This window comes from Tinamus guttatus, unplaced genomic scaffold, assembly GCF_059628265.1.
Source record: "Tinamus guttatus ecotype Peru unplaced genomic scaffold, ASM5962826v1 Tinamus_guttatus_pri_ptg000060l, whole genome shotgun sequence".
Classification (NCBI taxonomy): Eukaryota; Metazoa; Chordata; class Aves; order Tinamiformes; family Tinamidae; genus Tinamus; species Tinamus guttatus.
The window spans coordinates 2,405,504-2,427,367 of NW_028288594.1; the positions used below are offsets into that span (position 1 = coordinate 2,405,504).

General features: G+C 37.2%; 1 protein-coding gene across 1 annotated transcript; it reads left to right on the forward strand.

Annotated features, from left to right (window-relative positions):
• Positions 1–1,753: 1,753 nt before the first annotated feature.
• On the forward strand, positions 1,754–20,949 carry SLC38A11 (solute carrier family 38 member 11). The gene is made up of 12 exons (XM_010221165.2): positions 1,754–1,795; positions 3,915–4,032; positions 4,498–4,572; positions 6,429–6,563; positions 8,105–8,170; positions 9,770–9,876; positions 10,392–10,471; positions 14,545–14,615; positions 15,551–15,712; positions 17,319–17,431; positions 18,098–18,229; positions 20,701–20,949. The coding sequence occupies exons 1-12, from the start codon at positions 1,754–1,756 to the stop codon at positions 20,944–20,946; spliced, it is 1,347 nt and encodes a 448-aa protein (XP_010219467.2). The 3' UTR covers positions 20,947–20,949.
• Positions 20,950–21,864: the final 915 nt, after the last annotated feature.

Sequence of the window (21,864 nt, forward strand, 5' to 3'; positions counted from 1 at the left end):
GAGTATTTGCACAGAACAGGAACTACTTTGATACAATGACTGCATAATCCAAACAGAATTAAGATAAAAATCACAGAACTCAAGAGGAACAATGGCAGAGCACTCCAGTGTAAAAACCTTCTATAAGCTTTCCTTGCACTGTGCTTAGAGTTGGGTAATAAAAACCTACTATAAGCTTTATTTGCACCGTGTTTGAAAATAGTTTCAGTTTCACTCCTTATTTTTAAAGAAAAGAGGTATTCTTTGTACAGTAATTTCATTTGCACTTTTTGCCGTAAAATTTTCTTAGCTGAGTCATGTCAGCTGACTGGTCACACAGGAATACATGTCGGTTTGTAACTTGTCATAGAGTAGATTAAGGATTTTCTCAAGGAGCTGAAGCTAATGTGCTTAAGCTTTTGAGCAAAAATGTTGTATATGTTCTTTATGTGCTCTTAGTTCTCAATACTAAATCATACACATCACAGATTTTTAAGAACAAAATTACTTTTGAACAGCAAATGCATAACTTTAGCCACTATGGTTTACCATGGAAAAGAATTATCAAATATAAGTGTTCTTCAGACTGTAGGAAACAAATTAACATGTTCTATTTTCTTCTGCTATTTAATGAAAGTTTTAATAGTTGTCATTTCTCCAATTTTTTTTCCCTGAGTAATATACTCTTGCTGAAAATTGGGGTTCTCCATTCTGCCAATGAAATCCTGCAACTTTTGGAATAAAATCCCCAAGTTATTTGCTGACCAGCTCATGCCCTAAATTTATTCTCCAGGAATACTTGGAGAATAAGTTTTTTCCTTATATTCTGTTAACATTGAGCAAGCTATATGGAGGCTACCTGGTCTCACGCTCATGAAAATTCAGGCATTTATTGATACTAAATGCATACCATCATACTATTACACTATTTTTAATTACTCTGATTTCTTTCTATAGCTTCACTGTAACCCTAGTACAGTCTTAATCTAACTTTTACCCCTTCCATCAACTTTGGTTATAGCAACTCATCCACCTGAAAATAAAAATCAATACTGTAGTAAGGTGTAATAAATAACACCTATAGTGAAATGTAAAAACAGGTGAGCAAGTTTTAACACCTGAGCTGGTTTTAGCCACACACACCCCAAATACACTGCTTTCTTTGCACTTTCATTAGATTAAATAAGCACTTTAGAAGCATCTCATAAGATGAAATCGCTTTCTTTTTGGTGCACACTTCAAGTGTGGGACCAAATGAGGAGTGCTCCTTGCAGCCCCTCACCTAAGGGGAACCCTACACCACCCACCCCACACCGCCATCTTGTCTCCCACCTGCCGGGGCCACCACGTTGTTGCCCCGCTATGCGCCATGCTGTTGCCCCCGCCCCCCCCCGGTAGGTAGGTCGCCATGTTGCCGCCCCACAGCCCAGGAAAGGGCACGGTGCTGCCCCAGCACCTGAGCCGGGCTCTAGCTGGTCTCTGCGCAGACCCAGCACCAGCTGCCAAAGACGGAGAGGGCGACCTGGCTCTGCGCTTCCCCGCGCTGTGGAGGCAGCTCCGGGGTGGCCTCGCACCCACCCGAGGAGCCGCGTGCCGCTGCGCCCGCCCCCACGCCCGCCTGAGGCGGCGGCGCCGGGAGGGGCGGCGCGGCCTGTGCCCGCCCGGCGCCGCCGCTATCCGCAGCGCTCAGAAGAGGCGGCCGCGCTCCCCACTGCGCCGGGCACGGTCCCCGCCGCAGAGGCAGCTCGGTGTCGCCGGGAAGGAAGCTCGGGCGATGGAGCGCAGTGGGCAGGAGCCGCCGCCCGCTGCCCGTCAGGTACCTGGGGGCAGGATCAGCGCCGCGGGCTCCGGGCTGCGCTCGCGGGGAGGACGGCGGCCCTCCGCGGCCAGGCAAACGTACCAGAAATTCCCTAACTTCACTTCAGTGCCCGCTGCCCGTCGTCGGGAGCCAGGCGGGGACTTCGAGGGACCGCCGGGGCCGCTTGTGCAGTTTGGGCGGCCACGGTGGCGTTTGCTTTTGATGGATTTGTATTGACGGGCTGTGTCCAGCAGCCTGGCTTCCCCCTCTGTGCTAACGAGGCGTCTGTGGGCAGCAGCTTCATTTCTGTGCGTTTTTTTCCCTAACTTGGAGTGCTCGGATCACTCCTATGAGCAGTGTGAGGTAGAAAGTGCCATAAGTACCATAGAAGGGGAAAAAAAAGAGGGGGGGAGGAGGAAGAAAAATTCGCAAATGTGTTGGTTGGCTCCAAAGGTTATGGAGCGATGGCCGTTTGACTCAGATAAAAACCAGGCTCACATGGACACCAAGCTTCAAGCATCCCACCTCCTGATGGGCCCGCTGATGGGGAGGAAGAAAAATTCGCAAATGTGTTGGTTGGCTCCAAAGGTTATGGAGCGATGGCCGTTTGACTCTGATAAAAACCAGGCTCACATGGACACCAAGCTTCAAGCATCCCACCTCCTGATGGGCCCGCTGCCATCAGCCTGGTGGCCATGGCCCTCATCGCCCTCTGGCAGGAGCCTCCGCTGGGGCGGCCGTTTGGTGTTGGTTCCCTCAACAGCGATGTTATGAAGGGCAAGTGCATCCCGATGCTTCTCCCGTGATGTTGGTCATCCTCACAGCCCGCTAGCCTGTCCCGCAACGGTTCTTCAGCATACGCTTTCCAGAGCTCTAGTCTTCATGTAGGAGAAACTAAAAGCATACTTGGCTTCAAAAGGCGAAAATTCTAGGGGAAATCTATTAAGGAATATCATGCACCAGGAACCTTGCTGGTTCAAGATTTGCTCATGTAACTTGAGACAATATTATACAAATCATTTGCTAACAATATATTTTTCTTGTTCTTCTACTCTTCCCTAGGCCTTTTGCATCGATCATTTTTGAAAAGGGGATATCGAGCTATGTGGGCTTCTGATATGAAGTAGTACCAGCATCCTTATGTTAGTACAGCATAAGGATTTACGTTTCCATGTAAATACCTAGCTTTTCTTGAGACATTATTATACTTGTTAGCTTATACCATCTACAGACTAAGACTTAGCAGTTGCTTCAATTTCTTTCTTTCTAAGGGCATCTCAATTTCTACTGCTTGTTATATATGTTAGACAGGTTTCTGCATGCATGAGATTAGAGATGAAAATGAAACCAGTATGTTCCTGTTTTTGCAGAAAATAAGGCATTTTCTTAATGATGCATATGTTTTCCCTTTGAATCACAAAATGCCATTTCAAATACTAGCCTTCTAATGAAAGATATTAACATATTCTCTGTCAATACAGTGGTGATCTAAGTAGAGGATCACTACATGCTTTTGAGGAGATACATATGAAGATAAGAATTTGGTTTTCTGAAGACATTGGCTACAGATCTATTTGTCTTGAAATTTACTTTGAAACCAGATATTCTCATAGGAACCAAATTTACAGGGTCATTAGTATTCCTAATAAACTAAACTGTTGATTGAGGTAGCAAACTGCTTAGTAAAACCTTGAGCACCCTCAGGTGCTGCCATATTCTAATAATTATTAAAATATTTTTTCTGATTCAGGGACTTTTTTATTGACCAGTGAGATTAATCAACATCTTTTTCGAATATAGTTTGTCCATATGCTGCTTTTGGAGCAAAGCATCAACAAAAAAGTCTTTATGTAATAGTCTGCTTCTAAGCTTGTATTTATATGTCTCTGTTCTTCTGCTTATATTCGCTTAGAGAAGAATTTATTACAGAAGATTATGGATCAGACTTATAAGGGAATCAGATGCCTGACACTTCTTTTTTCTCAAAAGAGGATTTGTGTATAAAGATACCTCCACAAATCTGAATCTGTGCAAATACATTAAAATTTTTGGTCTTGCACTGACGGTGTTAAAAATGTGTAAACTCCTTGTTCTCACCTATTTTGCATTGTATAATGCTGTGGTTTTCCTGAAATAGATGGAAACAAATGACCAAACAGCCCTGGTTGTTAAACCCAGAAATAAAAGTGGAAACAGTGATTTGGCATCAGCTGGATTTAACATTATTAACTCAATCATAGGATCAGGCGTTATAGGTGAGTATAAATCTCTAGGCTGATGAATATTTTCTTATATGTACATCCAGTTCTCCGGCAATATAAACTATCCTTTTGGTTTTCTGCTGTTGATCCTAAATATAATCCTCTATTACTTGAGGATGCAGAGGTGTCAGTTAACATCAAAGGTATCATTGTAGTAAAGTTTCTACTGACTGTTTTGCCATATTGGCCCTCTGGTTTAGCGGGTGCTGGCTGAATTTTAGGTCTGGGAAACTCTTTATCCTTTTTTTTTTTTTTCTTGAGGTTATGAAGTATGCTGAGAAGCCTTGCTGACTTAGTCCAATCTGGGAGAGTGATAGAGTTTTGGGGGGAGAGAGGGATTGTATTTTATTTGTTTTGACTTTTGTTTGTTTTAATCTGAGTATTGCTTTGTTTTAGTCATCACATACAAGGAGTGTTTGGGTAGGTTCTTACAGAATCTTATTGTTTTGTTATTCACAGGGTTGCCATATTCAATGAAGCAAGCTGGCTTTCCTTTAGGAGTACTCCTTTTATTTGGGGTTGCCTATATCACAGGTACTGTAAAAGCAGTTTCTATTGTAAAATGGAAATTAGACCTGAATAGGTTAGCCATTTTTGAACATTATGAAAGCTAAAAAAGTATACCTATGAATAAATAAAAATGAAGATTTTTTCACTTATTTCATTAATCCCCTGAGCAGATTAGCAGTTAAGCATTATTTTGTACAACATGTCTTTTTTGGTGAAGCCTATTTTCTTAGACTAGGTCAAAGTGACATTTGGAAGAATAGCTTTTATTTGTATTTCATAATTACATGTTTATAGTCCACTGGTTTTATCCTAGTTAGGTGGTTAACCTAGATAGGTTATATTTCGCATGTACCCCAGAAATAAAACTTGGATGTGCTATGATTCTGAGTGTCTTATAATTTGCTCGTGTGCAAAATCTATTTACTAGTTATTACTTCCTTACTTAAAATGTTTCAAGTGTAGGATAAAGTATGTTACATCAACACTTGCTTTCCCCAGTCTTCACTAAATAATGAATGTTTCTTTTGTTTGTTTATTTTTTGTTTGTTTTTTGGAACGTTTTTGAATGATACTGCGATCAGTCCTAAATTGTCAAACTATTAGGTTACTTAATTATAAATGTGTTTTCTAAGCTCTGTGAACTTAAGATCTCCTGCTTGAAAGTAATATTTCTTGTGCAAGATCGTCTTGGCATGCAATTAATTGATAGCAAACCTTTCTGTATTTCTGCTTCTGTCTGCTGCTAATTGTCGTGAAGTGAGGTTATACTGTGCAAGAATCGCCCTTGCTTAGGTGAATCTCTCTGGATTGTTTTTTTATTATTATTAATATACAGTAGAAATCTCCTTTGTAACAACTATGAAAATTTCACAATTGCTATGTGAAATTGAATTATGCACAATTTACAGCCGTGCTTGGCAGAATTTTAAACAAGAGTCACAATTTCATGCATTCCTAGAAGATAATAAACCCTGATATTGCTAGCAGAAAGCAGCGTAGATGACAAGCAAGGTGAAAGAAAGACAGATGGATGAGAAATAGAAAAAGTGTAGCTACTATTTGTCAAGACATATCTGCAGTAAGGTAATAAATTCTGTGCTGTAACTAGTCCAGATTGGAAAATCTCCTGGCACTCAAGGATTTACTTGAACTTGAAATAACAGTAGTACTGACTAGAATTTTTCATACAAGGTTGAGGTTCAATCAAGGAGTGATGTTACTTGTGATCTCAGCTCTGCTCTAATGCACATTGCCTAATACAAGAAAGGGGCTCAGTTTGAAGGACATTCAGTCCCTGGATTTCCTAATAAATCACTCTGCATGTCTTATTCCAAAGAGTACTCAATAAAAATGGTTAAAATACCCTTTTTTATGGCCAGTAATAGAGAAGGCACAGAATACAGACCAAACCTTTTCTTTTGCAAACTTGACTAAGCGGAGTAACTAAGTGATCCAGAGCTCTAGCGCCAAAACATAGACAATTTCATGCTCCACAGCACTTGAAGATATAGTGGCATTTACCATTTGTTCAGAAGTTCACCACATTGTTAACTGAATCTTCATTGGTTTTGGTGCTCATGACAGTTCTTACTGCCTTTGACCGTACTGGCAACCAGTGAAAATGAGGCTACTTTTGCTGTCTAAACTCATGAAAGCTGGAATTTCCCTCCAGTATAAACCCATGGCTTCTGGCTTTGGTGGGTGGAAATCTTTTATAAGGAAGCTTCTCTTCCCTGCTTTTCCCAATGCAACTTTTTTCCCTGTCTGCAGATTCTGGTTTTGTTTTTTTGTTTGTTTTGTTTTGTTTTTTGTTTTTTTAAGTGAACAAACTAAAGAGTAACCAACTTACCATTTTTAATAACAACTTTATATTTTAACAGATTATTCCATTATATTATTGATCAAAGGAGGAAACCTCTCCAGTACAACTACCTATCAAGAGCTGGTCAGAAAAACATATGGTCTTACAGGTTATTTAATTCTTTCAACTCTTCAGTTTTTATATCCATTTATTGGTAAGATCATATAAAATATAAATGTTTAAACTTTCCATTATTTTGTCCTTTCAGCAGTTAAGCATGAAGAAATCTGTAAAAAGAGACACTCTGCATGTGTATCTCCCTTCAATAATTTCTGTGTTAAGTAAGTGATTGAGAACTGAAGAATGATTTAAAGATTAATAGTGAAAGTAGGTATCAGAAATAGCAAAGAAGAGACTCTAGTAGAATTAGCTACATAGCACAAATTTGATTTGCTGGAAAGAAAAGGGAAATGTGTTTTTTCAGAGTATATCAGATTAATATTTGCAGAATACGTAGACAAGTATTAACATGTACTAATGATAAGCCGCTGATTGGACCTCATCAAACTGATATCACTGAGCGTTATCATTATTCTTCAAAAGCACTGAATTCAGCTTGATGCCAAATAAACTATTGGCAGCCAAGACTTCATTGTACAAGAAAAAGTAGAAGAAATTGACTTGTTTTGCTTACACAAATGAAAAGCTTAAACAATTTATTTCTTTATGGTGGGAGAAGAATGGAGGAAGGCACTGGTGAGGAAGAAGAGTAATTTATCCTATTTGGAGAAATAACAAACAGGTATAATCTGAGCAAGAATTAATTTGAAAGTTAGAAAAAAATATATTCTGAATTTTTCCCCTAAAGTAGTAATGTGAATAAATCAAATCTTAAATGAGCTTGATATTGTAATTCATGGGACTGCAAGAGGTGGTGACCTGAAATAATAAAAGATCGGATTCAGTGACTCTGTAGGACCCCCAGAGCAAAATTCCTACAGTAAGAAGAATCAATCTAGTGTCATTGTAAGTGTTTGAAATTCTTAAGCAATATTATTGCTACTGCAGGCAACCATGTGGCATTTTCACATTAATTACCGTATAAAGGTATATCACTAAAAGTAGAATAATCACTTTTTAAAATCCATTTCTGTTGGCTTCTTGCTTTTTTAAGAAAAGAGTTGTAAAGATATCAGCCCTTAGCAAAGAACTAGTTATGCATATTTTTGTGCTTGAATTTATTTTAGAAATAATGAGTTAAATACTGGTGTGAAAATGTTTGTGCGACTTATGATCAGGTGTATATATATGTATGCTATATGAACATACAAAGGTTAAAGACCATATGTATATATATTTCACATACATGTATGTTTGCATACATTAATGTACAAATGTCTATTTTTTATGTGGCTGAAATATGAATGTTAGGACCCCAATAATTATTAATGCTAGAAAGGAATTAAAGTCCTTTAAAAAGTTCTTCTAAAATTCTTTAAAGTTCTATTTCAGTTATTACTTGTTAAAAAAGCATAAATAGCAGCATTAAAGAATTCTTGATTTTTTGTTTTGTTTGTTTGTTTGTTTTAAACCTAAAACTTGAAAATTGTTGGTGCTAGCCAGTTTATACAAGAGGAATATTGACATATAATTCTAATGTCTACAGTCTGTGCTTGTTAAGTCCTTATCAAATGCTTGAGTACTCTATATTTGACTTGTACTAATTAATGTTTTGCTTTGCTTTTTCCTTTTAAGCTATGATTAGTTACAACATAATAACAGGAGATACTTTAACTAAAGTTTTTCAGCGAATTCCTGGAGGTAAGGTGCATTTATGAATTTGAGAAACGGGAAAATGTGTAGTGAAAATGCTTAGGGATTTGCATGCTGTTAGACGGAAAGCTTATCTACTCGTTACTTTATGAATTATTTTAAAATATAGTTTAAATTAAGATGTTTTCCTTCTTTGTGAACTCTGAATTCATGAGGATCTAAAATTCTTACTTGTATTTTGGGGGTGGACCTTTTTGTCGAAGCAAAGCTGTGAATCCCAGCCCTTGGTTGTCTTTGGACCCTGTGTCAGTGAAGAAGATTCTTGCTTCAGGAAAATACAAAGCAAATCTAAGGAGTCTTCCTCCGTAGCAGGATTATAAGATCATCAACATGCTTAACTTCACTGTCATATTCTATGGATAATTGTTAAAATAATCATCATTTTAAAAACAGTTCAGGTATTCATCTAATAACTAATTCTGGTTTATTTGCAAATAATGAAATAGATTCAATGCTTACTTCAGCATATCTGTTTAGGTAGTTCTGAACTGCATAGGTAGCTTTAGTTCTCTTCTAAATATTCACTGTAAAAACAGATGTGGTGTTTTGAGATTTTTACCTCATATACCATATACTTGTTAGCATTCCTGTGCTGGGAACTTTAGTTCCTTCACAGAACCAGCTGAGCAATTTGTTTGTATGTTTGTCATCTGCTTTAGTACAAAGCTGACCAAGTTCAAATGTTCATCACTGCTGAATTAAACTAAAAAGAACATCTGCAGTGAAGTGGAAACAAGAATTCGTATGAACTGTTTAGCTTTTTTTTAAGGGCACTATAATTTACAGCAGGTGCATAAAGCCTGCAAGGTGTGAGTAGTTCTGTCACACGCTGTTCTTCAGTGAGGCTGGTAAGAACAAGGAATATCTAAAATGACTTTTGTAATAAGGGGATCCCTCAGCATGGTATAGCTTTTCACTTGGCTGCTAGAATGCTTGCCCGAGGAGTGAGAGATGAGGCATTACAATTTCCTGCAGAAAAAAGGGAACTGAATGTAGCTTTTCTGTGTCATTTGCAAATCACTTTCCAGACAAAATTATTCACCAACTTTGATTCAAATCCATGAATCATCGCAGTCGGCCTGGAACCAAGACACATGTTCAGTTCAGTTGCTATTGGCTCGAAAAAAAAAAAATTGTAGATAACATTTCCTGAAGTCAGTAGGATTCTATTACAAATACCCTGGATACCTATACATGGTAATCTGTACTGTGCTAAGTAACATTAAAAAGGAGGTGCTCTAGAGAACCCCCTAAATGAAATCTCTTATGTTCTTTACTTATAAATACAAATGCCAAATTGCCAGTTTGATATAATATTATATCCCATATGTTGTTATGTGCTTAGTTTGAGTTTGCAGATTTCTTCTGGTTGTGCTCACACTATGTATGTCTTCCTTAAGCTTAACTAATACCTAATTTTTGTTTTAGTACTGCTCAGCTTGAATAAAGGAGATAAAAACATAGTCAAAATCAGAGTGAGCTACTACTAGCCTTTCAAATCTGACTAATTTATTTCTCATTTCAGTTTCTGAGAGAAACATTTCAGTTTCTGAGAGAAATAACATACGGCTTTCTTTTTTGTTTTAGTTGGATCAGACAATGTACTTGGTGACCGTCGTTTTATCATTCTTTTTACCACCATCATCTTTACCTTACCTATATCTCTGTATCGTGACATAGCAAAACTGGGGAAGGTAAATAGCAGTTTGTTTAAGGGTTTTGTTTGTTTGGTTTGGTGTCCTTCTCTATATGCCATTAGAACGTAAGCGCCATTTAAGGTGTTTGCGTTATGTTACGTCTGACTGGAATCACTATATACTTTATAAGTTCAGTCTGTCTTCTGTCCCAGAAAATATCAAGGTTTTGGAAAGTCTGAAGTATATATTGGTATCCAAAGAAAAATCAATGAGTCGTTGGATTTTCCATTTACTGTTGGTAGAAATCACTGGGTAATTGATGATACGGGCATGATCTCAAAATACTGAGCACTGTTGATTGCAAGTGTTTAAGTGGGTTAGAATTAGCAATACCATTGCAATAGGCAAGTTGTGAAAACAAGGAACTGTAGGACAACCTACTCTATTTGACATTTTTAGTATTTAGAAACTTGTTTATTGTATTGTTCCTTTTTAAAGCGGATTATGCTGCTAAAAAAAGGAAAATCATAAGGAGCTCACAAAGTAAAGTTGTATTTTTTTTTTCCTTACAGGTATCTCTTATTTCTCTGATTTTAACAATTGTCATCCTGGTTATTGTGATGGTGAGGACAGTAACATTCAGTCCACAAGTGTAAGTATGCTTTCACTTGTCACAAAATGATTTCTAAGCCATATAACCTGTTACATGACTGTTATGTATATGCACATACTTTTGAGAGACATAGATACTTAAGAAACAGGCCTGTAATTATAGTAGTGTGAAATGAGTTACAAAAGCAGTACTTGCATTTTATGCAGCTGAGGAGTGAAAAGGGCTAAAGTCAAAAAACGCTCAAAAAATTGCAAGTGAGTCAGAAGTTGCAGGTTTTATCCTTACGTGCATCCCTAGTATGTGAAGTTGCTTAGTAGTTGGAAGTGTTTTATTTTTGTTCATTTTTGACACATAGTCTATAATCTTAAAACAATGTTCTAGGAACATACCACTTTTTTATTAATCACTTCATAATGAAAATTGAATACAAATGAGGAAAAGGAAAAAGTGAAGAACACTAGTAAAAATACTATTTGGTCATTCGAGGGAAGCAATTGAGTGAACATGTGAAATGGTTTTCTAGCACTCCGCATTTTACTGAAAAAGATGATTTAACATTGAAGTGTTTTAGCCAAAGTGGCTTGCCTTTTTTTTTTTCCTCTCTCTGTGATTGACTTGTAAGAATCTTAATTTCTTTCCTTCATGGCCTATGGTGTCTGTTTTATCTCTTTTAGCTAAAACACTCCTATCAAATGTGAAACTATTTCAATAAAGGCAAACTATCTATTTCTGATTGCAGTTTTTATTTTTAGACTAATTTACATAGTATTTCCGGTGCTGCCAGAAGCAGATTCTTTTACCATGATTGTATTGGCAAATACAATCTGTACTTTTTGTTCCAGCTTCCACATTATTACTGAATGTATTCAGAGTGGTTCCGTCTCCGTGTGAGGAAAAACATTCCTGTGAGGGTGACAGAGCCGTGGAACAGGCTGCCCAGAGAAGTTGTGGAGTCTCCTTCTCTGGACATCTTCCAAGCTCACCTGGATGCCACCCTCTGTCATGTGCTCTAGATGTCCCTGCTTGAGCAGAGAGGGTTGAGCTAGATGATCTCTAGAGGTCCCTTCCAACCTTAACCATTCTCTGGGCTCAGGTCATATTTCAGTGGAATCCCATTGAAAATCCCTCCCCCTTTGATTACAACTCTCTGAGGAGTAATCAGTTTTTACCCACCTTTTACTCTAGACCTTCAAAATGAAGATTATTCCCCCTGGAGAGGTATGGCTATTAACTGGGAATCTTAAAACTTCCTTTTTGTTGAAATGGAGTACAGTTCTACTGGAAGGCAATGTCTATTGTTAGGCCAGAAAAAATGTTTTTTTCTCTCCCAGAAACGTCCTCTGTGTTGAAGTAGACCACTAGAAAAAAATTTACTACTTGAAGTGATTTGATGTTTTGATTTTGATGATTCTTTTTAATTGCTTTGGGAATATAGTTGCTTCAGGGACAGTATGAGAGTGTTACTTTTTGGTTAGTCTGCAGGAAAGGAATACTGTATTTATTAAGAGGGTGTTACTTGATTTACTTCTTCTTCGTGATAAATATGAAACAGAGGTACTTGTGTGTTTGATCAATCTTATTCTGGTAATCTTTGTCTGAAGAACATGATGTGCCTGCAGTTAACATGCAGTGTTCTGAATCTAGAGCTTACCCTGAATGGATTAGAGTTTGGATAAGAATACAGTTAGATGATACTTTGTTTCTATCGGCTCATAGCTGGGTGTCTTTCTAAAGGTACTGCCAAAGCAATGGGTCAAACTGTGGATTGGGTAATACTGCACAAGGTAACTTGCTTGTTCAGAGATGAAGTTAACATTCATTGGTTCAGAAGGCAGGTTTTTATGTAACTTGCAAAGATGCGTCGTTTGGACTTGGTGCTCTTTTTGAAAGACTGCCTTGATGTCAATGTCTGCATAATAAGTAAGTGCAGGAAAAGCTTCAAGAGCATCTGTTACACATAGATGGGATGTAAAAATTACTCAACTGGCAGCTGATCACAGGGATGAAACACCAAGTTTTAAGGAAAGAAAATTTGAAAGTAGAAAATTGTTTATTATTGGATTACTTAGAAGCAAGGAAGATTCAAGGGTAAACTTTAATGTATGATGAAATTAAAAACCAAAAGAAAGACCTCTTATTTATGGAATTGTTAAGTAATTCATTAAGCAGAAAGGGGAATTAAATCACCTGCAACTTAGTGGGCCTATGGCAAATATCATTTAACCTTCTCTTTGTTCCTCAATGACAAAAATGATTTTGATTAATATGAAATTCAAGGTTTACCTGAATATTAATCTTTTCCTTTCCACAGTGTTGATGAAATCACATTCAGTGTCTGTAACTCTTAAAGTTTAAATCAAAGGAGAAGGATATGCTACCATATTTTTGCAGTTGAACTGAACCCAGGTTTTATGCTTAGTCTGTTTCCTAAATGTCTAAATCATTGCATTAAACCTGAATTTGTCATGTATTTATCCGTTATCAGTCATCACAGTTTGAACCTAAATTTGCCCGTTTTGTCCATGATCTTTAATCCAGAACAGTGGTTTCTTCTGTTGATTCCAGCATGTAGCTCCCAACAGTCAAAAGTGTTACTTCTTCCTATTTGCAAATGCACTTTTTCATTTCAGTGAGTCTTTCAAATATATGCTAGCCAGATTGAGGTCTTTACTTGTTTTTTTTTTCTGATGTACTCTGTCTCATATTTGGCAGCATTTCTACATAAATAGCAGAGCAGATTTCTGCATAGTATAGGTCTTGTGATACTCTACTGTAAATGCTTGACAAAAAGAAGTAGATTTGCTACCCTAGACTGCCAAAGACATTTCCCTGGGTCTTGCTTATGATCTGTATGATGTAGCTTTTATTGCAAGAAAGGATATTAATCTTCACTTGGGTTTTTTTCTGTGTTTGCATTTTTACTTTTTACTTTTCCACTATTCTAGCATAGGTAAACAGTAATCATCTCAAAATGCTCTTCAGATTCACGTGCAGATTTCCTGTATCTTTCTTTGCTGTATCTCTTAAGTATACTTAAGATGGAGTAAGCAACTTCATCACCTTCCTACAGACAGCGCAAATTGTCAATCTAATTTGCTCTTGTATTATTTTCAGTGGGGACTTCATTTGACTAAGAAGTCCTGTGGAACATCTTTTTGTCAGTCCTTTATTTTTGTTCCAGGAGTCACATTACTTCTCAACTTTTATTTTGTGTTACAACTTCTACTGAGTATTATAGATGCTACAGCCCTCAATGACTACACTTAGAATCACATTTCTTCCTATTGACTTCCATTGCATTTCATCTACCTTCTGCTTCTTCTGGAACAGTAAATAATTTTGTGTTTGCAAACATAGCTTGTTTTATACACTAAGTGAGGAGCAATAAGGAAAGAAAATTCCTGTTTGTACATCTAGCCAGTTTCATCATTCACAGATACTCAATTACCACCGTGTTTAAGCAAGCAGAATGTATTCAAGTGGGGCAGGAAAAAAAGAGCTGGTTATCATCAAATGAGGGAGAGAGAAAGCTGCTGCTGTTGTCTTGAGGGAGCTGTCCTGATAGTCTCTGCTTTGCAGGGTGGTAAGAAAATAATAGCTAAGGTCTGAAGTGGCAAGAGTTTTCCTTCTAAATGAAAACAGAGTAACCAAGATTAGCAGCAGTCAACTTTGTCAGCACAGGCTACTCTAGTAATGTATGCTTTAGCATTCAGTAAAATGTGAAATAAGGTTGTGAACTTCACCTGATATTTTAGAAAATTGCAAGTCAGGAAATAGGTGTTTCCTTCATCTTTCTTACATTTTGGTTATTTAGTCAGAGATATTAATGCAGCAAATGAATTTTAACTAAGGTTATTAGCGATTTTCTTTAAGAATTACGATTGCGGAACTTAAAACAGGCTCTTATTTTTGGCCATACAAACTTGTCCCTGAAACTTGAACTGAAACAAAGGAAAGGAGATGGACATTTAACAGTATTTGACTTATATTATTGAACATTGTGGCCTATTGTGGAGAGATCTGAGGCTGTGACTAGCAGTTTTTTATTACAGCAGTGTTTTATTTTAATAAGTGATAGTTGAATAATTTATTAAAACAAATATCTGTTTTAGACCCAAATCAGAAAATGCTTGGATATTTGCAAAATCAAATGCAGTACAAGCCATTGGGGTGATGTCATTTGGTAAGTCAGTTCCTTGTATTTTCAGTCTTCAGACTGACAGAATCAGTATTTTTGGAGTTGGGAATTGTATGTTACTTTTTCCACTTTGATGTTAAGCTGGTTAAGAACAAAAGTAAATGTTGACTTTAAGTCATCATTAGGTGAATCAACGTGTTACAGTTTAAGTCTTTATCCCCATCCATTCTCTATCCTGCTGTAGAGACTGTTGCGATTGTAGCAAAGCAGCTGTGAGTGCAGCTCAAATGTTCAGTTCATAATTCCTATCTTGAGATAACTACAGCAATATGTTTAGTATGATTTGTGTGTGAACTGGTGTGGCTGTGAGCATTCTTCTTTCTCTTAGATAACCTCTGACAGAAAAGCCTTACGCTGGAAGACACAGATTGACTAGAGAGCACGTATTATTTACCACAGTGAAGCTCTCGGATGAATCTCAACTCACACTATCCTCATTCTAAAATCCATTCTCACCTGGTTATCTGGTACACTACTTCATGGAAATGCTGTAGCGGTCTGAGGCCTCCCTCTATCTGCTGCTCCCTAGCAGGTCATAGGAAGTCCAGAGTTGCAAATAGTTCAAAAGCTCTGCAGGGCTCTTGTGCTGAAGAGGAGAATGGGAGAAGGTGCAAGTTGGAATGAACATGTGGATAGGGGAGGCTGGGATGAAATAATGTGGCATGTTAGGATAGCATAATTGGAATCACATCAGGCTGAACAGAAAAGATCAATCTTCACTGAATTAAACAAGTAAATACAAGTTCAAGCCGCTTACCTTTGCTACTACTGACCGCAAGATTAATGTCCTCATGTGGAAGGAAGCGAGCGGGTTCTGTTCTGTATTTCTCCTACCTTGGAATATGAACTCCGCTATTTTTCTTTTTCCATATACCTATGCATAAATTCATGGTTTTGCTTAATTATGATGTATGTTTCAGCATTCATTTGCCACCATAACAGCTTCTTAATCTATGGCTCTCTGGAAGAACCTACTTTAAAGAACTGGTCTCGAATCACACACGTGTCAGTCTCGCTCGCTGTTATTATCAGTGTAGCATTTGCTGCTTGTGGATATATGACTTTTGCAGAGTACACAGAAGGTAAACTGCTCAATGCACTTACTTTGATGTTCATTGCAATCCTTATGTTTTGCTATTCCTGATCTGAATTCTGTTGAGAATATGTTATTAGGTGCAGAAGTGCCAAAGCCATTACGCTTGGAAAGAAACAGCTAGGATAAACCTTCTTTGTAGGTATCTAACAAACAAACTTGTGCATTTTTTTCTGCATGGTAAGAAGTAACAAATTCCCAAGTGTAAGCCTCAGTGGTGAAATTCTGCCTTAGATCCTTCCATAATCCAAAGACTTGTGAGGATTAAACATCCATAATCTATCTGCATGATATTCTTAACAGAGCACGAAGAGCAAAAATTGACTACATTTTTCTATGAGGTGTCTGACGTTTATTTCTATATGTTTTCTTCTACAATTTCTTGCCTGTGTTAATGTAGCATTCCAGCTCTTAGAGATGTTTCCTGTCTTTACAATAGATTTTGGCTGCAATTAATGCCACTATCGCCTCTCTGTGTGTCTGTTTATTACTGTATTAATGCAATGTATATTAGCATAAAATACTAAAACACACTGTATGAGCATTATTTCTCAGATTCTCTTTTATTGATAGTGCTATTTCAAGCTGTAGGAGATGGTTTCTTAGCTTTTTTCCTCCTGGGATAAACTGTGGAATTTAACTGAGAAAAGAGGTGAGGGGTAGGGAACTAGTTCCCTCCTTTCCCCCTGTGCTGTTTATGAAGGAGAATGACTCTACCGTCATAGATGCAACTTTCCAGTCAACTTAAATGCAAACTAATTGAGACATTTCTAGTGTAGAAAGCTCTTGACTGCAGCTGGTTTTTGGCATAAGACTATACTGTGAATAGAGTCCATTTTATTTTTTAGCTGTCCTCTCAAAACTTTCTGATGATGTTTTTTTCTGGAGCACAGCTGATTGCTGTTTCACTACGATTGTGTTCTTGAAAGTAATAAATCATCAAGATAGTGTAATACAAATTAGAGGCAGAAAGATCTGCTAGGTCACTCTCTTAGTTTCTGTTGTCTCAGGAATCATCTTTCCAGGCTCTTCGGTGTAAATACTGACCAAAGTGATTTGATCTCGCTAGCCAGGCTTTTGTTACCTAGTGAATCTTTTTGCATCTGCTACACAGCTTATGTGTGATTAGCCACTCTAAAATGCAATTCTGCAGAGGTATCTTGTTGGTCTTTCTTGTGCAATTATTCTTGTCCTAAGAATAACTTTTTAAAAAGTGGATGTTTGTTTTACCTACAATTTTTTTTAATCTGTTACTGACTTAAATAACAAGCATAACAAATCACTGCAAAGGACTTCTGTGAGAAAGCTAACATGTGATAAACATCACCATGCGTTTATTAGAATATTTTTTAAGATAAATGCTAACTTAAATAAAAACATTGTTACTGTCTGGTCAAGTTGAGAGTTCCTACTGGATGTAATTTGTGACTAACTATAGTTTCTTGATAAGTGTAATGAAAGTAGGTAAGAAAGTCTTAAGTATCAGTAGAATGTTGCTCCAGTAACTTGCAATTAACAATTGTTATTGCAAGTAACAATTTGAAATTGTGGAGTGTCATGCAATTGAAAATAATTGATGTTCTGTTATGCTTCAGGAGATATATTTGAAAACTACTGTAGAGATGACAACCTTGCTACATTTGGAAGATTTTGTTATGGAGTTACTGTAATTCTGACCTTCCCCCTTGAATGCTTTGTGACCAGAGAGGTGAGCTTTTATCACCCCCCTCTAACAATGCTGATACTTGTTCACTGCACTATTAATAGGTAACAGCCGTATTGTGGCTACAGATGATGGGGGATGCGCAAGAAATGCCAGCCTGTCCTTTCCTATTGTATTTAATGGACATGAAGCATTAGACGCGCTTCTTGGATCCTAACATTTTAATACTGCATTATACTTATTATAATATTATTCAGTGTTATACTAATAATCATTTAATGATAAATATCAGGATAACTTCTACTGTGGTCAGTGTGTTTAGAACAGCTGAATTATAGGAGATATCTAGTAGATTTATAGTAGGTAATAGATGTGGTACTTATAGTAGATACTTACTATGCTTGCTAATTTTGCTCTATGGAAGGAAGTCCGTCCATCTAGGAAATGCTTCTTTTCAATAAAGAATGATATTGCAAGTAGTTTAGTTCTTTCACAGAGGAATGAGAAAGAAGTAACTATCCCCTGAAATTATGATTTTGGTAGGACTTTTGTTAATTATTTTTGAAAGAAGATGAAGAGGTTTTCTTGAAGCAAGGTAGGTGAAGTTGAGTCAGGATGTTCCCACCAATTCCTTTAGTTTTCTAAGGTTAGAAGATTTGCAACAAACTGTTAAAGAGCAAAAGTGAAATTTCAAACTTGGTTCTCTTTCAGGTGATTGCTAATGTGTTTTTCCATGGGAACCTGTCAACAATATTCCATATTTTTGTGACAATACTTATCGTTGCGGTGGCGACGGCTATCTCATTAGTATATGACTGCCTCGGAATAGTTTTAGAGCTGAATGTAAGTGAACCTGAATTATCTTATTCTTAATAAATCATTCTTTCCAATAAAGCATACTCTGAAAAATTCACAGCTCTGCTAAAAGTCTGTTTAATTCAGTATGATATTTGATTGGGATTGTCAGAGAAGAAAAGAATAATTTAGTGCTTTAGGTAATTAAAGGAGAAAGGAAATTCAGGAACACAAATTCAATTCACATGAAGAACTTTGATCACAATTTGGAGATAAGGTGAGTAGCTGAGACTATTAAATGTTTTAACACTGCAGTGACAGTCATTAGAATATCCATCCTACCTCATACTGCAGGGTTATATCCAGTGTTTCTTTTTCTAGACCCTTTCTCTGAAGCAGGCAGATTATTCAGTTTTGCTCCATCCCGTTTCCTGTCTCTGTGCTGTCACTACTTCTGGTTCTGTGGGCAGTTTTTGTTTGCTTGATTTTATTTTTACCTCTCCTTTGGCACAAAGAAGTCATTAGGATGTGCTCTAAGATTTGGTAATCTCAATCTATGTGTGTGATTTTAGGAGAGACCTGTTTCACATGCCAAACTTGCCCATGTCTGACAGTGCCTCACAGCAGAGATGAGTTTTACCAAGCAGGCCTCGAAGTGCCTCTTGTCTTAAAAAGCTATATAAAGGTGTTAAGCTTATTTTTGCTGATTGGAGCTGCAGTTTTTTCTACTGAAGTCCTAGACTGTTAGTTAAGAGAATGGACTTATCATATGGAGTCAATTTTTATGGGCAAAAAATGTACCTTGAATCAAAAGAAGTCTTTAAAATGGGTACAAATTTTCCAATCTACTTTTACGACAAAAGTTGTTTGTGTAGGTAGTTTACATTCAATTTCAGGCCAGCTGTTTTTGATAATATGAAGCATATGGGGATCTCATACTTCAGGGTATAAAAATTGGAAAATGGAGAAAACACTTTATTGGCAGCCTTTTTTTTTTCTTTTTAGTAGAAATGTTTTATAGTAAGAATAAATTACGTCTATTTAGGAAACTGCCAGTTAGTCTTTCTGGCATGATCAAATACATGCAGTTCCTATTGCATTGAACTCAAAGAGTTGTAAACAATCATGAAAAGTAAGCATCCCGTGAATGCAGTGCTTCTTCCCAGACAGGCTGAGACAGTACTCAGTAGTCAGTAGTTTGATTTCGATTAGGAGGAGAAATGTAGTAACAGGCATTTCGGGGGTAGCTCATGTGTTGTGGGCTTTTCTGGGGGCAGGGAGGCGTTTGACAATACAGCTGTGTACTTCTTGGGTATAACCCTTGCACTTAAAAGATTGTTCACAGAGTCTTGTTTGCCTCAGTGGAGGAAAAGAATGAGGAAGCAGGCTTTACAAGAGGGGAAAAAAAAGACGTATTTTCCAAACGGGCTCCAGGACCAACAAAATGGCTGTCTTTGGCTGCTCACCCACGATAGCACTATTGATGCCCCTCAGGCCTTGCTTACTTTTTCCTAGCTTTCTGGTGCTAAAACAAAGCACAAGTCACTGTGTGTGTTGTCTGGTAAATCACTAAGGAAACTGCTTGGGAGTGTGCAGAAGTGGAAGGTCTGCAGACCTACATGTACTATTCTTTTACTTGCATGCTGGTTTCCATTTCTTCACATGTTTGAGGCTCATTTTCTAAATGAAAAAGATAGTCGGTGTGTTCATTTATTTTTTTTATGTCTATGCTGATCATTGTTAATAGTTTCTACCATAAAAATATTTTTGAGATTAAAAAGATAGGCAGTAGGGCAGATTCCTACCTCACCAATTGAAACAAAGCAGGATGTTCAAAATTTCTACATCCAAATGCTCTTTTTTTTTGGTGGGGGGCGGGGGGCGCATATAAGCAGTTAAGAAACAGAAAGCAGATAAGCTTTGTGCTTATGTTTGTCAACATCTAAGAGAGTGCTTAAATAGGAGCTGAATTTTTGGTAAGAGAGCTTTCAAAGGCAGCTTTGAAGGCATAGGGAAGTTATCCTGAATTAGGCCATAAGTACAGAAGTATGGTTGATCACAATTCTTTGAACTGCTACATGATGAGTCTTTCCATTTTTATGAATAATAAAAGTAATGCATCTAAACCTCTACATAGAATCATCTTAAATATTTCACAGTTAGAGTATTCCAGAATTACTTCACTTGGACTTGACTTTTACCATTCTTTTGGAGCTCAAACTTCTATAATCCTCATGGCTACCTTAACTTAGAAGTACTTGCAACATAAAATATCATTCTATATTAGCAGTATCATATACTAATATGTAAATGTCCTGAATTATTTCAAATGCATTCATAGATATTTTTGCAAATTATAACTTGGAAAATTTTCTGTCTAGCAACACTGAAAAAGGCTCCTATTCTCCAGCTTTGCTTTTGCTTCAATCTAATTAATTATTTTAAAAAATATGTGGACCCTTGTGTTTTCAGATGGCCTTATACATTCTTACCAGGTTTTTATTATTTCCACAATGCAGGGAGTTCTCAGTGCCACTCCACTCGTCTTCATCATCCCAACAGCCTGTTACCTAAGGCTGTCCAAGGAGCCCTGGAACCATTTGGATAACATCTTATCCTGCCTGCTGCTTGCTGTCGGGGTGCTAGTGATGGCTGTTGGGCTTGTTTTGACTATCTGGCATCCCCAGGAATGTAGCCATGGAAAAGATATGTTCTACTGCATCTCTGGTAATGTTTCTTTTCACAATAGTACACTTCCACCTTAGGAAATGCACAGATCACCAGACTGGGTCAGGTACATCTCCCAACAAGCTGTTTGCTGGTTTAAATAAGACTGGAACAAAGACTGGAACAGAGACTAAAACAAATATGTGTCTGTAGAACTGTGTAACTGAACTTAAACACTTGGTTTTATGCTGCAGTCCTTTTTGAGGTAAGATACAAGTTTTAACTTTTGAAACTGAATTGCTCTAAAATGCATTTCAGTAGGTATTACTTGAATTACTTGAATGACTTGTACGCGTACCAAAAAAGCTGCATTTTTTTAAAAAGTTTTAATGAGTCAGCAACCCTACTTAAATGATATGTTTAGGAATGTAAACTTGTTGCATGACTAACATCATTTAGTTATTAGCTTTATAGTTTTTTGACGTATATATATTAGCATACTATTGTGTATTTTTAGGAGTCCTGAAACAGAGAGCCCCAGCCACAGTCTGTTGTTAAAGTTGTGCTTTGAAATTGAAGATCCTTATTAATTCTGTCTTTGATTTAGCAGTAACTGTCCATAAGTGCTGAAAGTATACCTTGTGTTGGGTCTTTGCTCAAGGGCAATTTTATATCTTTTCTAAACTGTAACTGATAAAATTCAACTGTATGAATTATGGTTTGAGGTCTTGTAACTGAAAGTTTTTGAATAAAACCACACAGGTGAATTTGCAAAGAATGTTTGCTTGATTTTTTTAAGTATTTTTTTAAACTTCTTGATTTGGAGGGGAACAGTTTGAGAGGCTAAAGTCTGTCAGTCTTGCGATTTCGCTATACAGTCATTTTGAATGCGCTGCTTCATGTGGTGGCGGAGGGATAACTTCCTGCTTCGTTTTTCCTCCTCATGATTTTGTTTGAGGTATTTTTATCTTATTTGAAAGTATTAGTTATAAGCACCCTTGCTTTTAAAGATCACA

Bases quoted from the DNA above. Each gene is read 5' to 3' on its own strand.
- SLC38A11 (XM_010221165.2), top strand. From the start codon at position 1,754: ATGGAGCGCAGTGGGCAGGAGCCGCCGCCCGCTGCCCGTCAG. The intron at 17,432-18,097 runs GTGAGCTTTTAT...GTTCTCTTTCAG, and splicing joins AATGCTTTGTGACCAGAGAG to GTGATTGCTAATGTGTTTTT. The intron at 18,230-20,700 runs GTAAGTGAACCT...TCCACAATGCAG, and splicing joins GAATAGTTTTAGAGCTGAAT to GGAGTTCTCAGTGCCACTCC.